At 60.9% G+C, this 25,095-nt stretch overlaps 1 protein-coding gene across 1 annotated transcript in view; it reads left to right on the forward strand.

The window, feature by feature from the left end:
- SDK2 (sidekick cell adhesion molecule 2) overlaps window positions 1-25,095 on the forward strand; it is a 46,178-nt gene that overhangs the window by 10,336 nt on the left and 10,747 nt on the right. The window contains exons 2-20 of the mRNA XM_027725386.2: window positions 9,090-9,249; window positions 17,149-17,255; window positions 18,194-18,341; window positions 19,074-19,207; window positions 20,088-20,199; window positions 20,500-20,690; window positions 20,801-20,884; window positions 20,954-21,148; window positions 21,357-21,473; window positions 21,567-21,734; window positions 21,923-22,025; window positions 22,248-22,424; window positions 22,504-22,640; window positions 22,815-22,962; window positions 23,032-23,172; window positions 23,256-23,437; window positions 23,734-23,849; window positions 24,499-24,694; window positions 24,895-24,993. Coding sequence (XP_027581187.1) covers window positions 9,090-9,249; window positions 17,149-17,255; window positions 18,194-18,341; window positions 19,074-19,207; window positions 20,088-20,199; window positions 20,500-20,690; window positions 20,801-20,884; window positions 20,954-21,148; window positions 21,357-21,473; window positions 21,567-21,734; window positions 21,923-22,025; window positions 22,248-22,424; window positions 22,504-22,640; window positions 22,815-22,962; window positions 23,032-23,172; window positions 23,256-23,437; window positions 23,734-23,849; window positions 24,499-24,694; window positions 24,895-24,993 — 2,715 coding nt within the window. The remainder of the gene's footprint in view (window positions 1-9,089; window positions 9,250-17,148; window positions 17,256-18,193; window positions 18,342-19,073; window positions 19,208-20,087; window positions 20,200-20,499; window positions 20,691-20,800; window positions 20,885-20,953; window positions 21,149-21,356; window positions 21,474-21,566; window positions 21,735-21,922; window positions 22,026-22,247; window positions 22,425-22,503; window positions 22,641-22,814; window positions 22,963-23,031; window positions 23,173-23,255; window positions 23,438-23,733; window positions 23,850-24,498; window positions 24,695-24,894; window positions 24,994-25,095) is intronic.

A 25,095-nucleotide genomic window follows, 5' to 3' on the forward strand; every position in this document is an offset into this window, starting at 1 on the left:
GTTTGTTATGGAAACAGCAGTTAATTAACAAATAAATAAATAAGTGTGGGCCTGGAGACAGATGTGGGAGGAGGAAGGGGAGATGGCAGCGTGGTCAGGGTGTCCCACTGGCCTGGCCTGGCGGGATGCAGTGAGGGAGGAGGATGTCCGTCCATCCGTCTGTTTGTCCTGGGGGCTGCCATGGCCCTGGCGGGCAACTCACTGCCCATGAGGGGCTCGTGCTGGCAGTGCCAGGGCAGATCCATCCATGTACTGTGCCAGGGCCACCTTGGCTGCATTTGGGGCTCCCGGTCTCTGCCTGGGCTTTTCCTGAGTGCCGCTGGCTCTGGAAATCACACCCGCTGCCTCTTCCCCCACCCCGAGGCCGGGAAGCGCCGCGGGAGATCTCCCGTGGAGATGGATGAGGTGTGACACTGGCAAAACTGCTGTGCAGTCTGCAGGTGACACCAGTGCCGTGCTGGGGGCTGTGGGAGGAGGGGGGACATCGTCGGAGGGGTATCATTCCGGGGGCATCGCTCGGGGGCTGCTCCTGCATCCCTGTGGCGGGGACTACTGCAGTCCCACTGGCATCACCTTTGCCCTGGGATGGGGCTGTATGGGAGGATTTGGGAAGCCCCCCTGAGCTGGGTGCTGAGGCCGTGGTCCTCCCTGCTGTGCCCTGCACTGGTCAGTTTGGATTAGCCACAGGGATGTCACCAGGAGCCCCGAGCAGTGTCTGCTGCCAGTGGGGATTATCGCTGTGGGTGGGTGGTGGGTGCTGATGGGGCAGTGCCAGGGCTTGGGGTCACTGTGCTGCTCCCTCAGGCGCTGTGGTGTCACCTGCAGGTCTCACTGCCCGTGCTACAGGCAGGGGTGACTGTGGGGACTGACATGGGAACGAGACCCTCTACCAATGATTTGGGAAGGGGTGGCTGTTGGGACCAATGTGGGGACATGACCCACTGCCAGTGTGAGAACATGGCTGGCTGCAGGGACTGATGTGGGGACATGACCCCTGTGTCAGCCCACTCCAGGGCCCTGCAGGGTTTTTGCAGGGGTGAGGAGGGGGCAGAGCCCACATCCCTCCTGCAGCTTCACCTTTCCAGAGGCTTAAGGGTGGGGAAATCAGTTTAAGTGCCATCTCTGCAAATCCTGCGGCGTCACACGGGCAGGAGCCGTGCTCCACTGAGCAGCTCCTCCAGGTCCGCTCTCCCTCAGCCTCCCACCTAATCCAGTTACCACACCTCTGCAATCGGCTTATGGCTTGTAGGAAACCCCAGATCCCCTCCGAGGGAGGTGCAGGGAGCAGGGCAGCGGTGCCAGAGCTGTGGGTTCTGCTGGGCTCAGCCCAGCTCCTCACTGGGGTGGCAGTGGCTGGCTGTGGCTCCCCTTCTTTGCCAGCCCTCCTGGGGTAACGGGCACATGTGCTTGCCCCCTTGCTGGGACGTGTCCCCATGTCTCCAGGGCTCTCCCACCACCCAGAAAACCTTTTTCCTATGTGAGGGAATTGCTAAAGCAGTTGCACGAGGAAGCAGAGGGTGGGATGGAGGTGAGGTGCCTGTGTCCAGCCACGTCCCTCCAGGTGGGCAGGAGCTGTCACCTGAGTCCAAGGGCCAGTGTTCCCATGGCCAGCAGCCCTCCTGCTGCCCGTGCCCCTTCCCTATGGCAGGGCAGCGGCTCCCCGTGCTGTGAGCAGCCCGACAGGCTCTGCAGGAGGCGTTGGAGCAAGGAGGGATGTGTTTGGCAGCAAGGTCGACGTGGGGCACGTGCGGGCAGCAGACGGCTGGAGGGCACCGGGTGCCTCCCAGCTCTTCCCTCCAGGGCTGCAGTGGTGCCTGGTCATGGGCAGGATGGGCACAGCACCTGGCACAGCTCCAGGGCTTGCTGCTGCAGGGATGTGGCTGCTGTGAGATGCTCCTGCATCCCTCAACACTGGCAGCACATCCCTGCTCTGGCAGCGGCTCGGGGCCGTGGCCCCTCTTATGGACACAAAGGTGGTTTTATTCCCATGATCCCAGTGTGATTGGAGCTGAGCAAGGGAGGTGTTCCAGGCTGCTCTGTCTTGGCTGAAAACCCTCTTAGCTCTGAGGAGCAGCAGCTCCTTTTTGATGTGCCTCCCGCTGCAAACCCGTGTCGTCTCCTCACTGCTTCAGGCTTAGCTTGGACTGTGGTGGTGTGGGAGGATCCCAGCCCGAGCCCCCCATGCCTGTCTCATCCAGAACCCCCCGTGCCTGTCTCATCCAGAACCCCCTGTGTTTGTCTCACACCAGCAAGGAGGCAGAGCTGGCTCTGCCAAGAAGGAAAATCACATCCAACACTGGGTTTTCTGCATGGCAAAGGAGAGGGCTGGAATTAGCAGCCCCAGTGGCCATAGGGCACCATGTCCGAGTCCCTCACTGACCCAGATCACTTTTGCTGCCTGAGAATCCTGTGGAACTGGGGAACTGGCAGCTTGGAGGGGAGGGCTGGGGCTGGGGACTACTGTGGCCCCACTGGGCTCCCTGGGACGGATCGGGGCTGTGGCCGGGATGGATGGAGACGTGTGTGGGGCAGGGGCTGCCCTGGGGTGGCACTGTGGGACATGTGGGTCCTCACCATCATCCTGGTGTTGCACCTGCCCTTGGGACAGAGCAGCACTCGGAGAAGGTGCTGTGTGGGTGGGGAGAAGGAACACCTGGTGGGACAGGAATGGGGGACCAGGCTGGGGGACTGGAGGGATGATGCTCTCCAACGTGCTGCAGCACTGGAGCACCGTGAGCTCACAGGTCCGAGAGCATCACCCTCAGCTGACCCTCCAAAAGCTGTGCCACGACCCTGCTGCCTTCCCGTGCCCCCAGCTCTGGTAGGAGAGTTTTCCACCGTTGCTCTCACAGCCTCGGAGCACCAAAGCCCTCCTAAATAATTCAGGCAGGCGAGTGCCGTCCGCGGGGGCCGCGGATAAACGCGGTAAATGGCTGAGAAATGGAGCGTGTCCCTCGGGAGCCACCTCCTCAGCGGGTGGCCGGGCCCCTCTCCTCCCTCCCGGCCCAGGTGGTGATTCCAGGCCGGCACAGGTAGAGGCGCCGGGGAGGAGGAGCCGGAGCAGAGCTGCCGAGTCCACTGGAGCATTGGGAATTGCATTTCACGGCTGGGCGGGCTGGGATACCAACCCGGCCCCGTGCGCCGGGCACTCGGAGAGGAGATAAGATTTGATTAAGAAGGCTGCTATTAATTTATGGCAAGTACACTCACGGCAGTGGAGAGGTTGCTTTTAATTAATAGCCAGAAGGAGAGTTTTAAAGCTCTTGGTCTCAGTGGGGGGAGAAGGGAGGGAGGGCAAAGCAGGGAAGGAAGGGAACAAAGTAAGTTGGGAGGATTAATGGTCACATCTGCAATTATAAGTCTTTTTCTTAGTAAAAAGGGAAAAAAAACCACATCAAAAGACGTGCCATGGGTGGGGGTGTGCGGGGCGGCCGGGCTGATCCGTAGGGATGAGGTGGTTGGGATTGTGCCAGGTTGCTCTGTGTGCCAGGAGGGAATGGGGCTGCCCCATGGCACCAGCCCAGCCTGGGGGGAGCAAGGGACAGCTGTGTGTCCTTGTGCCTGGTCCTCTTCCAGCCCTCTCTGCTGGGATCAGGACTGAGGGCTGAGGCTGGGATAGATTTCATGGAAGAAATTCTTGGCTGTGAATGTGGTGAGGCCCTGGCACAGGTTGCCCAGAGAAGCTGTGGCTGCCCCATCCCTGGAAGTGTCCAAGGCCAGGTTGGACGGGGCTTGGAGCAACCTGGGCTAGTGGAAGGGGTCCCTGCCCATGGAGTTGGAATGAGATGAGCTTATAGGTCCCTCCCAACCCAAACCAGTCTGGGATTCCATGACTCTATGACTTTGGCTCTGGTGGATGGTGGGATGAGGAGGATGGAGCCGTCCTGCCCCGCTGCCAGCCCGGTGTGAGCCCCACGGAGGCTCAGGTTGCTTTGTACTGGCTCAGGTGTTGCAAGGAGGGCAGGCGGGCTCAGTGAGGTGCCCACTCCATGTCAACCCCTGCTTGGCTCCGTCCTTGGCACCCCCAGACGGTGCTTTGGTCCCCCCCAGTCCTCCCCGCTCGGCGTCACGTCGCGCTCCGCGGCTCCCCAGGTGCCGGGAGCACTCGGAATTTCAATTCCGTGTTTGCTTTTTATGAAGGGGATGGAGCCTTGTCTCAGGAATACTAATGGTTCTGGCGGTGTCGGGGAGCGCCGCTAATCCCCCTGCACCTGCCGCCGACCCCGGGGGGACACCGTGGGGGGACACCGTGGGGGGACACCGTGGGGGGACACCGAGAGCGCCGTGGCCGTGCCAGGGTGTTGTGGTGGCTCCGTGCCCTCAGTGCCTGTGGGGACACGTCATTTAATCAACCCAGTGGCTTTACCAGCATCCACTGAAAAATTGATGCTTCCCAACCGCAGGCTGGCATCCGACAAGCAGGGGATGTGACTCCCTGGGCAGGGACAAGGCCCTGGGGATTCATCTTGCCGAGGTGGCCTCAGCGGGGACCACCGTGTCCCCAGCGCCCCTTGGCCAGGGTGGATCCCCTGGGGCCACCTCTCCTCACACCCACAGCCAAGGCTGTGACCCCACCAGGGTGCTCGGGGACGTTGAGGTCCCCCATGGGTGCTGTATCTGGGGGCCATGGGTTGCCCCCGTGATGTTCCCCCCTCCCAGCCCCCCGGATGCGGAGCGGCTGCCGCGGCGCCGGGGAGCTGCGCCGGGAATATGTTCCACAAATGAATAATAAAAACAAAGGAAAATTACCCTCTTATTGAAACTCGTTTTATGAATAAAACAATTATTCTGGTAATTGAAAAAATGTGTCGTTAAATTAAATGCAGTGGTTCCTATTAAAATTTTAGTGGATTTCTTCTTCTCCTGTGTTTCTTTTTCCCCCTCTCTCCTTCCCTCCCTCCCTCCTGCCTCCGCTGGCGGCTAAAGGCTGGTAATTATAGCGGAGGGTTTCGTTTTCTCTTTATTGTTTTTTAATCTCTTCGTGCTGCGGAGCCAGCGAGAGTCTGATGCCGAAGAGATTTAGCTCCATCTCCCTGTTCCGGGGGGGCTAGAGCGGGAGGTTGGTCCTTGGCAGTGCCAGGTGGTTGTGCCAGTGCTCCCGAAGGGCTGGCACCCTCCTTTCCAGGCTGCCATCCTCCTTTTTGGGTGGTGGTGCCCTGAGAAGGATGGGGGAACCCTGGGAAGTTTTGATGGGAGCAGGGAGATGGCTCTGTCCCCTCTTCTGTGGTCCAGGAGTGTGGACAGCAGAGTGGTCCCTTCCTGGGATTGCACCAGCCACATCCTGGTGAGACCAGAGAGGGGCTGTTGGGAAGGAGAGAGGTGATGGTGCTGTGTTCCCTGAGGCAGGTGCTGGTCCTTGGTGTTGGCTGGGCTCCATGGGGCACCTGGAGCCTGCAGGTACAGGTGGGCTGGATTCAGGGCATCCCACTGGTGCTGGTGGGCATCGGCCCAGTTGGGATGCCCAGCACATCCCACTGATTCACGGGAATTAGCAGAATGGGCGCTAATGGGCTGATCAGCTTCCAATGAGCCAGCTGGGGAGTGCAGCAATTGGATGTCACCCCTGTCCCTAAGGGGCAGTGGGGGGTGACCCTGTGCAGAACACAGGCAGGGAAGGGAACTCTGTTGTCCCTGGGATCGTGGTGCCAGGCAGGAGGGGACCTGGGTATCCCATGAGCGGCTGGTGTTTCAGGCGTGACCAGAGGGACTTGTGGAGTGGGATCTCATACCTCCATCCCCATCTAATCTTTGTGGGGGGTGAAAGGAGGGGCTGCACCCTCCTTCTCCCCCCTGCCAGCAGCTGCTGGGCAGAGCCCTGCCCTTGGCAGGCATTCCGGGATTCCTCCAGGCTTAAAACTCCCCATTCCCTGCCATCAAGGGGGATTTGAGGCTGGGGAGAGGGGAGCTTAGTTCCCAGCTCACCCATTACGCCTGGGAATTAGGATCCATTACTGCTCTTTCGGGGGCCCTGCCCTACATCTGTGCCTGCTCTGGCACTAATGCCCGGGGCTCAGCCCCGGCTCTGCCGGCCCTGATGTAACTAAAGTGCAGGGGCCAAGACTGTGATCCCATTAGGCAGGATTAGTGCCGTGCCAGGGCCTGGCATTAAAATGTCATCAGCAGGGGAGGGAGAGAGCTGGGGTCGTCCCTGTCCCCCTTCCCGGTTGGCAGCTCTTGGAATCCCCTCCGTCCCCACTGGCAACTCGGCTCAGCTGCAGGGTCACCAGTGTGGGCAGGGTGGGGATGAAGCAGTTTGGTGCTTTCTGCATGGAGGGGACTGTGTTGGGCTGGCACAGCGTGGCACAGCGTGGCAGGACATGGCACAGTCCGGCGGCTCCAGGAGCTCCGCACCGTCCGTGCCGCCGGCAGATGTGCAGATGTTCCCGGAGACGCCCCTCGCTGCTGCCTGTGTTTGGAAAGTGATGAATTTCTGCACCAACTAATTAGCCTCTAATTAGCAAGCGGAGTGTAAACAGCCACAACAGATGGGGGAGAGGAGAATGAGCAGTAATGACCCTTCGTTTGGGGGGGGATGTGGCTGTCACCCACTGGGAACCCTCCCATTGGGTCCAGGATGGGGGGAACGGCAGCCCCTGTCCGTGCTGGCTCTGTGGTGAGGTGGTGAGCACCCCACACACCTTGGATGTGGTGGTGCCATCACCTGTAGTGGATGGTGGGAGAGAGGAGCTGTCCCCAGGGAGCAGAGCTGAGATGCCCAGTGCTGCCAGAGAGCAGAGGGAAACTGAGGCAGGGGGGCTGCAGGAGGGACTGGGGGCAGGGGGGCAGCACTGCTCCCACCCTTCTCCCCTCTGAGAGCTGGTGGGCAGGGGAACACCAGGAACACCTGGTCTTGTTCCTGGAGGCCTCTCTGGAGACGTTGGCACTAAACCAGCTGCATTCCCCTCCCCGGGGTCCTCCTCTCCTCCTGCCACCCTCAGCACTGGGCTGGGGTCCCTGCAGGGGCACAGGGCTCCCAGAAGAATGACAAGGATTTCACTCCCAGAGCTCAGTGCCGCCTTCACCCCTTGGAAGAGACACCGGGGACCCCCATCCCCGCTGTCCCCTGCCGTGCTTGGGGTGGGGTTGACTCCCTGGGTGCGGGGCGGCCGCCGTGACCTTCGCGGGCGGATCAGCACGGCACGATCAATACGGAATTAGGAGCCGCCTCTCCTCCTCTGCGCCGTTTTTCACCCCTTAATGCAGAACAGATGGCTCGGGCGCTTCAAAGCGCGATGAGCCTTAGCTGCTTAAAATCAAATTAGGATGTATGCAAACGGCGGGCAGGCCCAGGGGAAGGTGTGCCAGGAGCACCCTGCTTCCCAAACGCTTCCCAAACACCTCCCAGACGCCTCCAGGACACCTCCCAGATGCCTCCCAGGTGCTGGGTGCTGGCTCAGTGTGAGGGGTGCACTGAGCACACCAGGTCTCAGACCCACAGTGCCATTGGAGCGCTTGGCCAGACACTGCCAGCACAGCCCTGGGCTCCCGTGGGACCACTGGGGACCACCAGTCCCTGGGGATCAGCCTGTTGTGCCGTGCTTGGATCCTTGCTGGAGCAATGCATCAACTGCATCGCGCCCAGTGGACCCCAGTCTGGTCCGTGGCTCATTTACTGGTTTCATGCAGGAGGTGTTTGGATGCAGAGCTGTCACCTGGCTGTGCCACGTCCCCATCTGGGCGCTGCCGTAATCCCAAAGGCTCCATCCCGACGTGGGCGAAGCCCCGGCCTTGCAGGTCAAGCTCCTGCCAGGTGGTGGTGGGGACACGTGTGCCCACCCCCGCACACGCGTGCACAGGGACACGGATCCTGCACTGGGCTGTTCCCGTGGGCCTGGCTTGCTCTGCCCAGCAGCACACGTGTGCCCACTCCTTGGGCACCCCGAAAGCTGCAGCGCAGCTGCCACGAGCTCTCTGGACTGGGGAACCACATAGCCATGGGACAGGGGGCACAGACAGTGCTGCCAAACCCCACAGCCAGGGCCCTGAGCTGCCATGGTGCCACTGGGCACCACTCTGCCCCTGTGCCCTCTGGGCCATGCTGGGCTGCTGTGGGGTTCAGCCCTAGTGCCCCACACCAGCTTTGTGTGGTGCCCTGATGCTCCAGTGTCCGGATCCAGCCCGGACCTGAGGCAGGGACACTGGGATAAGGGCTGCCCACTCCAGCCAGCACTGCTGAAGGTCAGAGAGGAGGATTAAATTAACAAGCCACAAGCTGCTGCTTCCCTTCCTAATGACTTGCCTGGCATCCAGCACCACCGTGCCCACCCCTTTGCCAGGCAGGACAGGGTGTAAATCCAGTGGGCATTTCCATGTGGGTACAGCGAGGCAGGTGTGCAGGAGCCAGGATCCCGGTGAGGAGAGGGACCCCCCGTGCAGGTCTGGGGGTGTCTGGGTGCCTCTGAGCTCCTGCACACTCTTGGCACCCCCCAGGGTGGTGGGGCACTGGAGTGGGCTGAGCCCACAGTGCAGAGATCCGTGGCAGGAATTCAGCTCTCGCAGACGAGAAAGCGAAGCCCTACCCCAAAGAAAAAACTCGAAGCCGTGATTGAACGTGCACTTGAAAGCTGCTGGGGAATATGAATGTGCCTTTGAAGTAAAAGGGCTTCCATTTGTTAAGCAGAAAATGGAGCTGTGTGGTTCGATTTATAGTTTTACTTAGCAAATAAAACAGGAGAGGAGTAAGTGGTTCTACCTCGCTCTGCTCCCAGCCCCTCCGCCCCTTCACCCCCCGAGTTAAAAGCTTGGTGCTTCGGAGATGCTACAAAGGCAGCCAGGAATAAAGCAAAGGAGCAGCTCAGATAAACCCACAGTGGGCTGAGCCCTCGTCCATGGTCTTGTGGAATAGCTTGGGGGGGGATCAAGGGCCAGGGCAGGGCGACAGGGAGGGGGCTGCCGGGTTATGGTTATGCCCAAAGAACCATGGAATGGTTTGGGTTGGAAGGGACCCTAAAGATCATCTCATCCCACTCCCTGCCAAGGGCAGGGACTCCAGTGAGGAGCGGTCCTGGTGCCGTGGGGCCGGTGGGATGTGGGGCTGGTGGGATGTGGGGTTGGCGTGTCCCTCACCCCTGTCCCTCCTCTCTCCACAGACGATGTCTCCCCGTACTTCAAGACGGAGCCGGTGCGGAGCCAAGTGCACCTGGAGGGGAACAGGCTGGTCCTGACGTGCATGGCCGAGGGCAGCTGGCCCCTCGAGTTCAAGTGGCTGCACAACAGCCGGGAGCTCACCAAGTTCTCCCTGGAATACCGGTGAGTCCGGAAAGGGTGGTCAGGCATTGAAACAGGCTGCCCAGGGAGGTGGGGGAGTCCCCACCCCTGGAGGTGTCCAAGGAAGGACTGGACATGGCACTCAGTGCTCTGGGCTGGGGGACAAGGTGGGCATCGGGCACAGGGTGGACTCGGTCTTGGAGGTGTTTTCCAACCTGAATGATCGTGGGACTCTGAGTCCCCACTGATGCTGCCTGTGGTGAATCCCACCTGGCACACCGTGGGACCTGCCAGGGCTGCCATCCCGGGAGGCAGCACAGAGGCAGCAGTTGGCAGTTCAGGAGCTGCTGGCTCTGTTTGGAGAGCAAATGGGGAATTTAAGCAGGTCAACACCGGGGAGGAGGTGTTTGCACAAGCGGATTAACACCTTAACACCGGGCTGGGGATCACAGCCAGCTCGTGGCTCCCTGGGAACAGCTAAACCAGGGAAGGGGCAAGACAGGGTGGCAGGAGAGAGTGCCGAGATCCAGGCATCCAGCCCCGTGTGCCAACTAATCCCGCCACAACTCCAGCCCCTTGGAGCTGGCTTTTAAATCAAGGCGGGCACCTCTTGCCGTCTCTTCTGAGTGCGTGTGTCATCCTCTCTGTTTTAATCAATAATTCAGGTCGAGACAAGCCATTCCCCCTTTAAAGGCATCGAATCCAAAGGCTTCGTGTTGCTGTAGCAACGCGGGGCTGCTCCGGGATGCCAGGAACAGAGATAGTGTGGCTGGGTGACATCCCCTCCCCAGCACGGTGCCGTGGTGGGATCCTGGAGCCCTGGCCGTCCCTGGGGACCTTGGGGGCTGGCCCCCACTAAGCCATGGTCTGTCATGGCCCCGATGCCCCCAGCTCAGTGCTGGGTGTTGGCACCAGTGCCAGATGCCTGGTGGGATGGGCCCCTTGTCCCCAGTTCTGGTGTGGAAGCTCAGAGACCTCTTGAGCTCCACAATTCCCACAGCTCTCACCTGTCAGGAGTGACAGCTCATTCCCAGGCAGGACAAAGGTGCAGGATCCCGTCCCTGGGCTCTTCCCTGTTGGTTTTGGGGGAGCGGGTTGGGGCACCTGGGGGGCACCTCCAAACCCAGAATGGGGACTTCTGACTTCCTTTCCTGGATTTCTCCTGGGTTTGATCCGTGCCTCAGTTTACCCTTCTGTAGGAAAGAGGCCAGCACTGGTGTTTGCTCTGGGATGCTGGGCAGCTCCACATCGCTGCATCCCTGCTCCAAGGTGACTCCCTTCCCTCCAGAGCCCCTGGCCCCCGCCTCCAGCTCCAGCATCCAGCCAGAAAGGATTAGGGAAGGAAGCGAGAAAACAAACAAACACGCGGGGAAAACCCAAACAAACCCAGCGCAGCAAATGAAGCAAAGAGCTGCCGTGCAAATCCCTGCCTGGCTCCGAGGAACCTGCCGGCATCCCTGCGCTCTGCCCGCGGCTCCGTGGGGATTTGGAGTGTAGAGACAGTGTTTGGCTGTCTTGCCTGGCATTGGAGGCTGCTGGTGAGAAAGCAAAGGACCAAAATTAGTTATGATGGGCAGAAATTGAATTTTAATAGAGCTGTCGGTGGCGCGGAGCCAGCCCGCTCAGGCAGTGGGAAGGTTGTAATTAAAAGTTAACGAGTTTAGAAACAGAGTAATCCTTGGAGAGGGGAGGGCTGGTGCTGATGGCCAGGGAGGCTCGGGGATGCTCCAGGCCGTGTGGGGTCAGGAATGGTGGTGGTGTGGATGAAGGACACAGCGTGTAGCCAGTCCCTCCCAGCTTGGTGCTGGTGTGTGTCCCCTGGCGTGTCCCCACTCCAGGGACAGGAGGGACCTTCCCAGGGCCCGGCTGTGCCCACGAGGGAGGCTTTGGAGCAGGGCAGTGTGCTGTTGGGGGCTGTGCCCTGGGACCAGCTGGGCTTGATGGCATCACCTTGTGGTTCCCAGCCACGTTTGGTGGCATCACCCCATGGTTTCCGGACAGAGCAGTGTGTCTCCAAGCATTTCATCCTCCTCGTCCTCACCGCTGCTCCCCAAACCGTCTCCTGAGCGGGGCATCCCGCCGGCACCGCCGGCTGCAGTCGCCCGTGTGCACTGTGCCCATTTTGGGGGCTGGGGGCAGGGGCTCGCAGCCCCCCCGCTCCCCACAGATCGCCCCACTTCATCCTCGCTGGTGGTCGGAGGAGCTCACGCCACGTTCCAAGGGAACGAGCCGCTCTCCCAGTTTGGCAGCGTGTTTCCATGGCGACCGCCCTTTCCTTCCCGCAGCAATTCCGACGCCAGTTTGCCACCGGAGCGGCTGTTGGCGAGCGGAGAGGGCCAGGTGGGCAACGGGCTCGGCAGGTCCCTGGCCCTGAGCCAGAGAGGGCCTGAGCTGATCCCTCAGGAGCATCCCTGGGGACCGTGGCGGGATCACGGAGCGGTTTGGCTCTGTGTTCATGCGGAGCGATCCTCCCTCAGGAGCATCCCAGGGGATCAGGCATGATGAGGAACTCCAGAAGGACCAGGCTCTGTGTGTGTGTGTGTGTGTAGACATCCCCCCTGGGGAGCATCCCTGGGGACTGTGGGGAATCAGGAACCAGCCTGGCTCTGTGTGCACATGAAGCCAGGGATTCCCCCTGCGGGAGCATCCCTGGGGACCACGGGGAATCAGGGACCAGCCTGGCTCTGTGTGTGCATGGAGTCATTCTCCCTCAGGAGCATCCCTGGGGACTGCAGGGGGATTGGGGACCAGCCTGGCTCTATGTGTGTGTGGAGACATCCTCCCTTGGGAGCATCCCTGGGGACTGTGGGGAATCAGGGACCAGCCTGGCTCTGTGTGTGCCCATGGACCGTGTCCTCAGGAACATCCCTGTGGGAGATGTGGGATCAGGGACCACCCTGCCTTCCCCCCCATGCTGCCTCCATTGCCTGCCACTGGCATGGGGTGCAGAGGCAGCTTTCCCATGGGATCCCCACTGCCTCCCGAGCCTGGAGACCCCCCAGTGACACCCCACCACCCCCTGATGCCCGCTGTGTCCTCGGCTGAGGTGACAGCAGGGCAGGTGGCAGAGCCTTGCCCGCACAGCCTGGCCCTGGCACCGCTGTGCAGGGCCAGCTCTGTTTTTCCCTGCATAATCTCCCCAGTGCCAGGCTCTCCACGAGCTCTCCAGAGCCCGACTGCTCCTCGTACGAGGAATCATAACATGCAAATCAGGCAGCTTGATGTCTTTAATGAAATCCTCGGAAGGAAGGCGCTTCTCTGGTGAATTGAGGATATTTATTTCTCATACAAGAAATTTAACATGCAGATTAGTTGGGTCTGGTAATTTATCACATGAGATTGTCCTATTAAGGGCTGCATCGAGTCCTGCTGCCGTCGGAAATTACCTTACACATAGATTACCTCTGGACAGACTCCCATCCGTAGGGATGCGTCTTCTAGCTCCTAAATCAGCCCTCGTGCCTCTCCTCATGCCCCTCTGCAGCTGGTGCAGGAGCGCAGCAGCTACTAAAGCATCCCCCACCTCTTCCTAAGAGCTCCCTTTGCTGGGATCTTGGAAAAGAGTAATTCCATCTCCAACACCGGCTGGCTTTGCCTCAGCTCCCCCCAGCCAAGCAGGGCTGGCATGACAGAGCCTCCCAGTGCCACACCCTGCCAGCCCCAGGGTGGATTTTCCAGCACGTGGTGCATCTGATCCATTCCCGTCTCCTTTCAGGAGCCTTTCTGCATGGGCTCACCAAGATTTGGGGCAGATTTTTGGCTCTTCAACCCCTCCCTCTTTGCTGGGCTGTTTTGGGGTGCGTGTCCCCCAGGATGCAGGGACACAGCAGCTGCACACACAGGACCCTGCCAAGCCTTTAAGGCCCATTGAGGCCCCCAAATGGTTGGTGCCCGTAGTTTGTCCCCAAATTATGTAAAATACAGAGCCCGAAGCCTCTAAAAACCCCAGACCTAGGGGCAAACAGAGCAGTCCACCCCTGGATTCCTGCTGGAACCCCAACATGTGCCACTGCTTGCCAGGAACTGATCCCTGCTCTGGTGGGACCAGCTCTTTGCCAGCCCAGGTGCAAAGCCCAGCCCTCTCCTCTGTGGAGCTAATTGCCATGCAATGATTTAATTAATGGGAGCTGATGAACACTGGAGGGGCTGCAGCCAGGCTGTGTGGAAGCCCAGCAGGGAGTTCCTGGTGCCTGTGGCTCCAGCCTGGTTGGTGTCACCTTCGGCGTCACCACAAGTGGCAAAGCCTCCAGGAGTGCTGGGGAGGAGCACTGAGCTGGTAATGGGCAGCATAGGGTGGTTTTCCTGGGAATACTTGTGCTGGGCAGGCTGCTGTCTGTCTCTGTGCCTCGTTTGGAATTGGGGAGGATACGTGGAGCTGGTGTGAGTGAGCAGCAGTGATTGCTGGGCACAGGGCAGCGGTGCCAGGGAGCCACACTGGCATCGGGGCTGGCAGGAGGCACATGGTGGGATGGCGATGGAGGGGATGTCCAGGCAGCCACGGAGGAGATGGACAGGGAACTCTCAGACTTGGGAATGCCACCAGAGCTGGGTGATGGCCGAGCTCCTGGTTAGTGACGCGCCGGAGCCCTCCGGATGCTGCAACATGGATCGGGGCTCGTGCGCCCGCCCCGTCCCTGCTCCATGGGAAGGAGGCTGATTAATACACGAGCATTAATTATTAACTGGCTCATTGTTCTGGCAGGGCCAATTGAGGCAGCGATTTACAGGGCCGCCGGCGCCCGCCCGATTCCCGTGACCAAGGGAAAACACTTCAGGCGAGCGGGGAGGCGACGGCCACGTGTTTGAAAACAGAGCCCGTTCCAATCAGGAGCTAATTGAGATCCAATAACAGAGTTAACGGGGGCTGATGGAATACCAGGGGGGCGTTTAGAGCCATATTGAGCGTTGGCCCAGCGCGGGTGGAGGTGCCGGGACGTGCGCTCGGATGCTGCGAGTCGTTAAACCTCTGCTAAGTGTGTTTTAATGCTCACTTGACATTTCATTATCCCGCAGTAACTATTCAAATACACGTCCCCTCCAGAATTAATTAATCGTTATACAGGATATTAATCAAAGGGGACTGTGCCAATGTGCTTCTACCCAAAATCCGATCCAGCTGTTGCTGTTACTGGGCGGCATTGGAAGAACCTCGCGGATTTCTGTGCTCTTCTGGCTTTCAGTCTGATGGATCAGATCCTTTGGCTGATGCTTTTCCCGGCCCCTCTCCACCCCCTCAATCTAAGAATAATTCGGCAGCGTCAGCCCCACGCTTCTCAGCAACCCTACAATAACAGAGGCACGGCAGCAGCCAAGGCTGGGCCATGGCTGTGCCGGAGCGGCGCGGGGAACAATCCTGCTGGAACACGGCGGTGCCGCTGCGTGTCGGAGCTGCCTGCCAGGACTGCACGGTGAGGAGCTGGTCACGCTGCTGTGCCCTGCCCTGCCTCACTGACGGCATCAGGGATGGATGGATGGATGGATGGATGGGCGGATGGATGGATGGAGAGGTTGTCATTCCTGACGAGCAGCCATCCATCTGTCAGATTGATCCGGTGCCAAAGCTGCTTCTGCAAACCCGCCGGTCCCCCGGCACGGGGCTCCTGGTTCTGGAGCCCCCTCCTGACCCTGGGGCTGAGCAGGGCACAGCCACTTCCTGACGGAGCCCGAGGCCACCGCTGTTTTCCATCGGCGTGTTCTCCTGCAGCGCGGGTCAGTCCTCGCTGCGGAAGGGCTTTTCCCCACGGATGATGCCCTGTCAACCTCCGTCTTCGCAGAGCATCCAAACAAACCCCTGGAACAGCGGAGTCAGCAGCGAGAGCTGTGCTGGGAGCTTGGCCAGACCTCACCTCCGTCCTGGCTGGAACGGGGTTAGGATGGGCAAAGCCACCCGGTCAGGGCAGCAGGATCGGTCCCAGGTGGAGGAGCTGCTTGGCACAACGGAACCAGGAGCTCCTGGCCATGGAGGAGCCACTGTGGCCTCTGTTCAAACTGGGGGGGCTGTGTGGGGTGACATTCCCCACTTCTGCCCACAGCACATCCCCCTGTGAGGGGGTGACAGCAGCGGGGACATCAGGGGTGACATTGGGGGGGAAATCAATTCTCATCCCCTTCCAGCCAGGCGTGATGGGGGAAGGAAATCAAATCCAAGTGGTGTTGGATAAAAGCCTCCATGGAAGGCGAGCGGGAGAGAACAAAGTCTGTGCTGGTTTGGTTGATGACTGCGGGCCGGGCTGCGCTGGGAATTGATTTCCTTTCTCCAGGCTATTTTCAGCCACTGAGGTGTGTGTGAAAGTGCTGCTGCTTAATAGCTCCTCCAGCTCCTGTGGGGGGGGACCAGGCCCCTTAATTGGATCTGCAGGAGTGTCCCCATGGGAGGGGCAAAGGTTCTGTTTGCCCATGGAGGGGTCCTGGCTCCCAGCGTGGGGGAACAAAGTGCTGCCGAGGGCCTGTAGGTGCTCCAAGGGTGGGGGCAGTTTGGGTCCCGTGAGCCGTGCCAGGGGCTTTGCGCCGTCCCCGTCCCAGGATGAGAGTCTGGAGGGGATGTGGTGCACAGGGGTCTGTTTGGGGACACACGTGCCCCTCTACCACTGAGCATCAGCGAGTGTCCGTCCATCCATCCATCCGTCCGTCCATCCACGTGCGTGTGTTCGGGAGTCACCGTGTGATTTATTAACGAGGACACCGCAAGGAGAGCGGGCCCATTATTCCTGGCGTCGGCATCCGCCACTGACAGCTCCGTGGAATTGAAATATCTTATTTAAAGCCTCTGGGGAGCATTTTTAAATATCAGCGGTGACACTCAAGGACTCGTCCCCAGAGGGCACCCTCCCTCCTCCCGCGGGGACGAGTGACCCCAGCGCTCCGCGTGGGTGGGCGAGTGTCACCAGCGGGTTTGATGCCAGTCCTGCCGTGCCCACCCCATCTCCCTGGTGCCACCGGGCGAGGCAGGAGCCCTGCGTCCCTGTCCCCATCTCCCATGCAGGGAGGTGGGCGCGGGGCCCACTGCGCTTCCCGGCGGAGGGAACGTGCTCCTCAGGTCTTATGAAAGTTTAATTTACGCTCAGTTCTCAGAAGAACAAACAAAGCTCTGCCGAAACAGCCCGCGGCTGTTTTAACGCAAGATTAGATTTTGGGCAAGGAGGGCTGAGCTTGCTTATTTATTCCCTCTCTGCTTTATCTCGGAGCGCTCCCCGTCGGGGATGGCAACGCTGCAGCACCTGCCCGGCCCCCCAGAGATTTGGGGGTGAGGGAGCAGGAGCTCCTCCTCCTGCTCTGGGTGGTCTGGTGGCTGCAGGGTCCAGTTGGGGACTGGGATGATGCTTGGGGGGCGGGCGAGTGGGGATGTGGTTATTTCCTTTATCTGCTCCTCGTCTGCTGGTGCTGGCAGCTGATAAGAGCAGGGGTAGGGATGATAAGGGGGTTCAGCCATGACTCATCAGAGCGGTGCTGGGCTCAGCTGCTCTCAGGTCCAGGCTGAGTGACACCAGCGGACCCCGGTGTCACCACTGGGGCTCAGTGCAGGGGTCAGGACAACGGGTGCCAGTCCCCAAGAGCCACTCCCGTGTTTGACAGCTCAAAGCCACTTGTCCAGCGCCTCCAGCTCATGGTGGTGGGTCACATCCCTGCCCTGGCTCACGCTGCATGTGTGGTGCAGCAAAAGCACCTCCTTGTGTGTGGCCAGGAGTCCCCCTGTGGCAGTGAGGGGCACTGGGGTGTCTCCCCAGCATGCACACACGTGTGTGTGTGCAAATGTACATGCCTGCACAGACACACACATACGTGTGGTCCCAACAGCAGCTCGGGGAAGGAGCTGGCACATGGCACGGGTGCTGCTGCCCAGCAGTAAGTGGGGGGCTTGTGTAGGACCTGCAGCCTCTCCCAGGGGCTGTGCCGGTGCCGTGGATGTCCCCACACCGCTGAGGTGCCTCCTGTCTCCCACAGGTACATGATCACCTCTCTGGACCGCACACACGCCGGATTCTACCGCTGCATCGTCCGCAACCGGATGGGAGCCCTGCTGCAGCGCCAGACTGAGGTGCAGGTGGCCTGTAAGTGACTGTCCTGCTCCGTGGGGACCAGATGGGGACACCCAGCTCCCGGCACTGTGGGACAGCTCTGGTGTTGGTGCAACTTATCACCAGCACATGTGAGCCTGGAGCACCCCTGGGGTGACACTGGCAGGAATGTCCAGAGATTTAAGGAGCAGATGAGAGTTCTGAGGCCTGGGATGGTGGCTCTCTCCCTCTCTGGCATCCCTTTCCTCTGGCTTGCCCCTAGTCCCATCCCCTTAAACACCTCCTGAGGAGCAGTGACAAATCAGGAAGCTAATGAGAAATTAATAAGGCAGCTGTGCTAACAACTAATGATAATGGCAAAGTCGTTAAAAAAGGATTCTTTACATGTTTTTAATTACAGCAATTAAGGGAAGTCAATAAAAATCCCCTGCCCCCCCCCATCTCCATGCCCCCTGCTTCCCTCTGTCTCCCTCAACTGCTGTGTGCTTCCAACCTGGGAATGGTGGGGTGGGATGGAGGCAGCTGTGTCCCATCCTTGTCCATGGAGTCAAGGTCATGCTGGGATGCTCCCAGTGCTAGGCCACGGGTTGGGACATGGAGAGAGGCCAGGGAGCTGTGGGACTGAGCCCTCCTTGCTGTGGCTGCACCCCCTGCTTGGTAGGGAACACACAGACAGGAGTCCCCTGTTGAGTGTGTGATGGGGCTGCACAGCTCCAGGTGCTGGAGGGATGATCCTGAGGAACAGCCTGTGGGATCTGAGCCACCCCCCACCATCCCACACCGTGACCCAGGCAAGCTGCCCCAGCCAAGGAGAGGACAGAGAGCAGACCCCGGAGCAGCCCCCTGCACCCACTGGGGAGCCCCTCCCTGCAGCCTCCAGCCTTCTCCGCAGCCAGACCCGGAGCTGGATCCCCGGGCGCGTTCCCGGCCTCTCCCCAGCCCCTGACACGGTTCTCCCCCACGTTTTGCAGACATGGGGAGCTTCGAGGACAGCGAGACGCAGCAGAGCGTGTCCCACGGGGAGGCGGCCGTTATCCGCGCGCCCCGCATCGCCAGCTTCCCGCAGCCACAGGTCACCTGGTTCCGGGAGGGGCGGAAGATCTCCCCCAGCAGCCGCATGTGAGTACCCCTGGGGCCCCCCCAGTATCCCTCCCGCACCCAGGGGGCTGCATTTCCCCTTGTGCCTGCACTAGGGATGTTTAACCAACGTCTCGAGCGCATCGTGCTAAAGCCCCGGGACAGACTTGGTGACTAATGGCTGTTTGTCAGCAGAGAAATGAATTTTTTAATAAAAAATGAAAATAAGAGGGAGGAAGGCAGGCAAAAGGGTGTGATGGAGCCGAGCACGGCACACACACGTGTGCCAGGTGTCCCCGTGGGGCTGTGGCAGATCCTGGTGCTGCCGGAGCCCGGCACTGGCAGCCACAGCGTGCAGGAATTGAATTTGTAACCCCCATTATGCAGGAATTGAACTGGTCTCCTTTCGATTTGCAAAGCGGGATTGAGGAGATAAAACTCCTTTATCTCATATTTAATGGTAAAAAAATATATTCCCCAAAGCATTTTATGTTTCCAGCAGATTAGATCGTTCCATTAAATAAAAAAAAAAAAAAAAGAAAAAAAAGAAAAAAAAGAAAAGTCCTATGAATCTGCACCATCCCACGGGCTCTGCTTGGAGTGGGGGGGCTTGGTTCCCCCCATCCTGGGGTTGGTGCCTGGGGCAGGTGGGAGGAAGGCTGGGGGGTCCCATGTGGGTGTTCCCCGGGCAGGTGAGGTGCTGGGTGGGGATGAGGGTCCCAGCTCTCGGTGTCTCTGTCCCCATTGGGTTCACATCCCCGTCTCCTCCCACAGAGCCATCACGCTGGAGAACACCCTCGTCATCCTGTCCACGGTGGCCCCGGACGCGGGACGTTACTACGTGCAGGCGGTGAATGACAAGAACGGGGACAACAAGACGAGCCAGCCCATCACCCTGACTGTGGCCAGTGAGTGTGGGGGGCACTGCCCCCCCAGCCCTGCCCACCCCGGGCCTGCCCCAACCCCCCCACCCTGCCTCGCCCCCAAATTTAATTTGCGGTAAATCTCCTCAGAGGCTCCAGCTTCTGCTGACACAACAGTTCAGCTGCCTCAGAATTTATTTAGGCACTCGGGGCTGAGCTGCAGGTGCTGGTGTGTCACAGGCAGAGCTCCCGCTCCTGCTCCAGCTGGATCTGACCATGCCCTGGGAATGGGCTGTGGGATGGGGTGCTGCAGTGTCACCTGTGTTCCCCTCTCTCAACCCCGGTGCTCCAGATCAGTCCCTTCCTGGGGGATACCCCTGTAGCCTCATCCTTCCAGTTCTCTTGGTCCTTCCAGGACCCCTTTGGGTGGTGACAGCCCATCCCATGGGAGATGCCCCAAAGTGGCATCAGTCCTGTCAGACTCTCACCCACATCCCCTCCCACTGCTCCATGAGGGTTATCCCTATCCGTGATGGGCTCTGACTGTCCCCCTTCCCCATTAATCTGTTTTCCCATCCCTCGGCGTCCTGGAGCGCCATAAACATCCCAGAGCCCATGTTTATGGATTCAGCTCTATCAGCAGCTTTCGAGCTGATCGCGTTTTTACAGCGCCTACATGAGGGTTTTTTATTGGTGCCATCATTTTGCTTTATGTACTCCCTCCTCCCTGCCTGGTGGCCGTGCCGCGGGCTCCCATGGGAGGAGAGGGCTCAGGGAGAGCTGGCAAGGCACCCTGAGGGACCCTCGGTCCCTGCCACCTTTGTCTCATCCGTGCCAAGGATTTGGGTGCCTCCTCTGGGGGCTGGGGCACACCAGGGTGGGCAGGGGGTGCTCATGGCTGTCCCTCTGGCCTCCTTCTCCCCAGATGTGGGTGGCCCAGCTGATCCCATCGCACCCACCATCATTGTCCCACCCAGGAACACCAGTGTGGTGGCCGGGACCTCGGAGGTGACCATGGAGTGTGTGGCCAATGCCAGGCGAGTAGCGGGATGGGGATGGGAATAGGGATGGGGGATCTCCCTGTTGGCATTACCCAGCCCCAGGGCTGGGTGCCCCCAGGTCCCTTCCCACCAAGGTTTCTGGGTCATGCAGGATGGATGGCTGGGTGCTCCCAAGTCCCTTCCTACCACAACTCCTGGGTCCTACGGGGAGGTGGGGGGGGGTGAGTGCCCCCAGGTTCTTTCCCACCACATCTCCCGAGTCCTGCGGGATGGAGGGAGACGGATGGCTCAGTGAGCGCTTGGGGCTCTGTCTTGACACACTCCTGGCCCCCCCAGGCCGCTGATCAAGCTGCACATCATCTGGAAGAAGGACGGGGTGCCCCTCTCCAGCGGGATCAGCGACTACAGCCGCCGGCTCACCATCCTGCACCCGGCACTGGGCGACAGCGGCTACTACGAGTGCGAGGCTGTGCTGCGCAGCAGCAGCGTCCCCGCCGTGGCTGCAGGGGCCTTCCTGTCCGTCCTGGGTGAGCTCCTGCCCTGGGCTGAGGTGGGGAGGGACAGGCGGGTCACCGGGGTGGTCCAAGGACCCCGGCTCTGCCCCAGCCCCCTGCCCATCACCACATTCCCTTGGCAGAGCCCCCGCAGTTCATCAAGGAGCCGGAGAGGCACATCACAGCCGAGATGGAGAAGGTGGTGGCCATCCCCTGCCAAGCCAAAGGTGAGCTGCTCCCCAGGCCCCTCCCCGCGCTGCTGTGACCCCGTGCCTGACGTGGCTCTACCCTTGCAGGTGTCCCCCCTCCCGAGATGGCCTGGTACAAGGACGCTGCCCTCATCCACCTGGAGAAGCTGACCCGCTTCCAGCTGCTGGAGGACGGCAGCCTGCAGATCAGCGGGCTGGTCCCCGACGACACCGGCATGTTCCAGTGCTTCGCCCGCAACGCAGCTGGAGAGGTGCAGACCACCACGTACCTGGCCGTGACCAGTAGGTGCCAGCCCCCCCCAGCCTCTAGTCCAGGGTGCCCTGCCTTGGTAGTGGGATGTACCAGGGACCCCCTGGTTGAGGCTCAGGGACCCCAGGAAACTCCTGTGTGGACGGGATCCCTCCCTCACAATGCTCCTGGAGTGGCTCAGCTCCAGGCTCGGCACAGGGAAGGGCTGCAGGGTGGGCTGTACATCTCTGTGCCCCGCAGGCATCGCCCCCAACATCACCCGGGGTCCCCAGGACAGCACGGTGATCGATGGCATGTCCGTCATCCTCAACTGCGAGACCTCGGGGGCTCCACGCCCGGCCATCACCTGGCAGAAAGGTAAAGGGGCTGGGAGCAACCCACTGCCGGGCTCGGCGGCCACCAGGCTTGGCCGGTGGCCCTGGGGCTGACGGGGGTCCCCGGTGTCCCCAGGGGAGCGGGTCCTGGCCAGCGGCTCGGTACAGCTCCCGCGGTTCACGCTGCTGGAGTCCGGCAGCCTCCTGCTGAGCCCCGCGCACCTCCCCGACGCCGGCACCTACACCTGCCTGGCCACCAACTCCCGCGGCGTGGACGAGGCCTCTGCTGACCTGGTGGTCTGGGGTAAGGGACTCCCCGGAGTGCCCGTGTCACCTGCTGTGGCAGCCGGGGTGGACCCTGCCTGGCTCTGTGGGCACGGTGCGGGATGGAGCTCTCTGGGACTGCCAAGGATGGGCACTGGTTTTTGGGGTGTCCCTGCTGGTGCCACTGCCACTGGGCAGTGCCAGTGGCTCATTCTGTTCCCCCCACAGCAAGGACACGTATCACTGACCCACCGCAGGACCAGAGTGTCATCAAGGGGACCAAGGCTGTCATGAGCTGTGGGGTCACCCATGACCCCAGCGTGGATGTCAGGTGAGTGTGATGGGACTGGGAGGGTTGGGGGCTCCGGGCACACCCAATCTGGTTGCTGTTACCACTGTCTGTGTGCCTGGGGAGGGAGGTGGGGGTCCTCCATCCCAGCTCTGCGCTGGTGGTCCTGCAGTGCCACCTGGTGCCCTGCAGACAGGAAGCCCTGGTCCCCTCTCCTCGCTGGGGGGCTGCAGGGTACCAGCACATCTGGGTGCCCTGGCACAGGTACGTCTGGGAGAAGGACGGGGCACTGCTGGGCCCTGAGAGCGGCCCACGGGTGCGGCTGGACGAGGTGGGCACCCTGCACATCTCCCAGACCTGGTCGGGTGACATCGGCACCTACACCTGCAAGGTGATCTCGGCCGGGGGCAACGACTCGCGCAGCGCCCACCTCCGTGTCCGGTGAGACCCCCCCTCCTCCCCGCCAGCACCCCACGCCTGGGGCTGTCCCCCTCCCTCCCTCCCTAACCCCCCTGTCCAGGCAGCTCCCCCACGCCCCCGAGAGCCCCGTGGCCGCCCTGAGCCCCCAGGAGAAACGGGCCATCAACCTCACCTGGGCCAAACCCTTCGACGGCAACAGCCCCCTGCTCCGCTACGTCGTGGAGGTCTCTGAGAACAGTAAGGGGCTGCTCCCACCCCCCGCCCTGCTGGCACTGGGGAAGGTCCGCAGCACCACCCCAGTGCAGGGGATGCTCTGGGGAGCCTGGGGACCCCGGGACTCATCAGCTGGGCAGGGGACCCCAGCGTCCTGCAGGTCAGGTCCCCCACCCCGCTGCCCCTGTCCCCCCACAGACGCGCCCTGGACTGTGCTGCTGGCCAGCGTGGACCCCAAGGTGACATCGGTGACCGTGCGGGGCTTGGTCCCCGCTCGCTCCTACCAGTTCCGCCTCTGCGCCGTGAACGACGTGGGCAGGGGGCAGTTCAGCAAGGACACGGAGAGGTGAGCCAGCTCTGGGGGTCCCAGAGGGGCTGGCAGCCCTTGGGTGCTCATCCCACCTCGTCCCCGCAGGGTGTCCCTGCCCGAGGAGCCCCCCTCCGCACCCCCTCAGAACGTCATTGCCAGCGGCCGCACCAACCAGTCCATCATGATCCAGTGGCAGCCACCGCCCGAGAGCCACCAGAACGGTGTCCTCAAGGGCTACATCATCCGGTAGGTGCCGGGGGGGGAGCCCGGGGATCCCACCCCTGGTGTTGGTGGGGCCACTGGCAGCTCTGATGGCACCTGGTCACCAGGTACTGCCTGGCCGGGCTGCCCGTGGGGTACCAGTTCAAGAACATCACCAACGCCGAGGTCAACAACCTGCTCCTGGAGGACCTCATCATCTGGACCAACTATGAGATCGAGGTGGCTGCGTACAACAGCGCCGGCCTGGGGGTCTACAGCATGAAGGTGACCGAGTGGACCCTGCAGGGAGGTAGGCAGGGATGGGCAGGAGTGGGCAGGGATGGGCAGGGACAGGCAGGGACAAGCAGGGGTGGGCAGGGGTTTGGTGGGCACCCCGATAGCAACAGGTTGTGCCATTGGGGTGATGGGGATGGGTAGCAGGATGTGAGGGTCCCAGGGAGACTGGGATGTGCTGGGGATAGGTGACCAGGGGCTACAGAGCCCCGTCGGGGGCATCACCCTGAGGTCCTGGCGGGCTGTCACCCAGATGATGAGGAGGACCTTGTGGAGCTTGAAGCCACTCTGAGCTGTCCCTTCATCCCACAGTCCCCACGGTGCCCCCAGGGAATGTGCAGGCCGAGGCCACCAACTCCACCACCATCCGCTTCACCTGGAACCCCCCCAGCCCCCAGTTCATCAACGGCATCAACCAGGGGTACAAGGTGAGGGTCAATTCCCATGATCCCTCCAAAATTGGGGCAGCTGGGAGGAGAAAGCTCCTTGGTCAACCTTCACAAACTGTCTTGGCTCCTCCTTGCCAAAATCCTGGATTTTAATTGGATATGTCCTGACTGTTAAAATAATATTTACTGTTATTTAACACTTGCATGGGCTCAGAGTCTCCCATGCTCTGCAATTAATTCCACATTGAAATTAATTCAAATTTACATTAATGAAATTGAATTAAAACATTAAACTTGTGTCTTAATCCACTCCGAAGAAGTTCGGGAATTTAATTGCCGCTGGATGAGATAACCAGCGTGAGCAGGATATTTAACATTCTTATTAAATGCCACTTAGTATTTTTGATTAGTATTTTTAGGGCCTAATTAGTGTTTAATTAAGTTGCTACAGGCTATCTCGCACAATACCAATTAAATGCCCAAACATCCCTCCTGGATGCGGGCGATCCCACGCCGTTATCGACGGCGTTAATCACAGCGCACGCTCCGTGAGAGGCATCTCATTGATATTTAATCAACTCTGAATTAACGCAGGGAGGCCGGGGGGGTGGTGCCCCGAGGATGGTGTTTGTGGTACGGATGTGTGTGCAGAGGCAGCACCCTCACCCCGGCTCCTTCCTCCCCGCAGCTCATCGCGTGGGAGCCGGAGCACGAGGAGGAGGCGACGGTGGTGACGGTGCGGCCCAACTTCCAGGACAGCGTGCACGTGGGATACGTGGCGGGGCTGCGGAAGTTCGCCGAGTACTTCACCTCGGTGCTGTGCTTCACCACGCCGGGGGACGGCCCGCGCAGCCCCCCCCAGCTGGTGCGCACCCACGAGGACGGTACGGGCGGGCGCTGCGTTCCCGCGGGACGGACCCTGCCCACCCTCGGGGCGCCCCCGGGGAGGGGGGAGCGGCCCCCACCCACACGGGCCACTCGGTCCCACTGCCGGGCCCCGGGAAGCCCCGTCCAAGGGCAGCCCCCTCCACGCTCGCTCCTTGTGGGGGTCCCGTGGGTGCTGAGCCTGGGTGTCTTTGGGCAGTGCCTGGTCCCGTGGGACACCTCAGCTTCAGTGACATCCTGGATACATCCCTGAAGGTCAGCTGGCAGGAGCCGCTGGAGAAGAATGGAATCCTGACAGGTAAGGGAGCACCAGCAGGTACTGACTCCTGCATCAGTTCCCTTCCCACTCTGTAGCATCTCTCCTTGGTCCCCTTCCCACCCCACAGCATCTCCCCTTTAT

This window comes from Pipra filicauda, unplaced genomic scaffold (genome assembly GCF_003945595.2).
Source record: "Pipra filicauda isolate LSUMZ 115617 unplaced genomic scaffold, ASM394559v2 scaffold80_size11013439_pilon, whole genome shotgun sequence".
Classification (NCBI taxonomy): Eukaryota; Metazoa; Chordata; class Aves; order Passeriformes; family Pipridae; genus Pipra; species Pipra filicauda.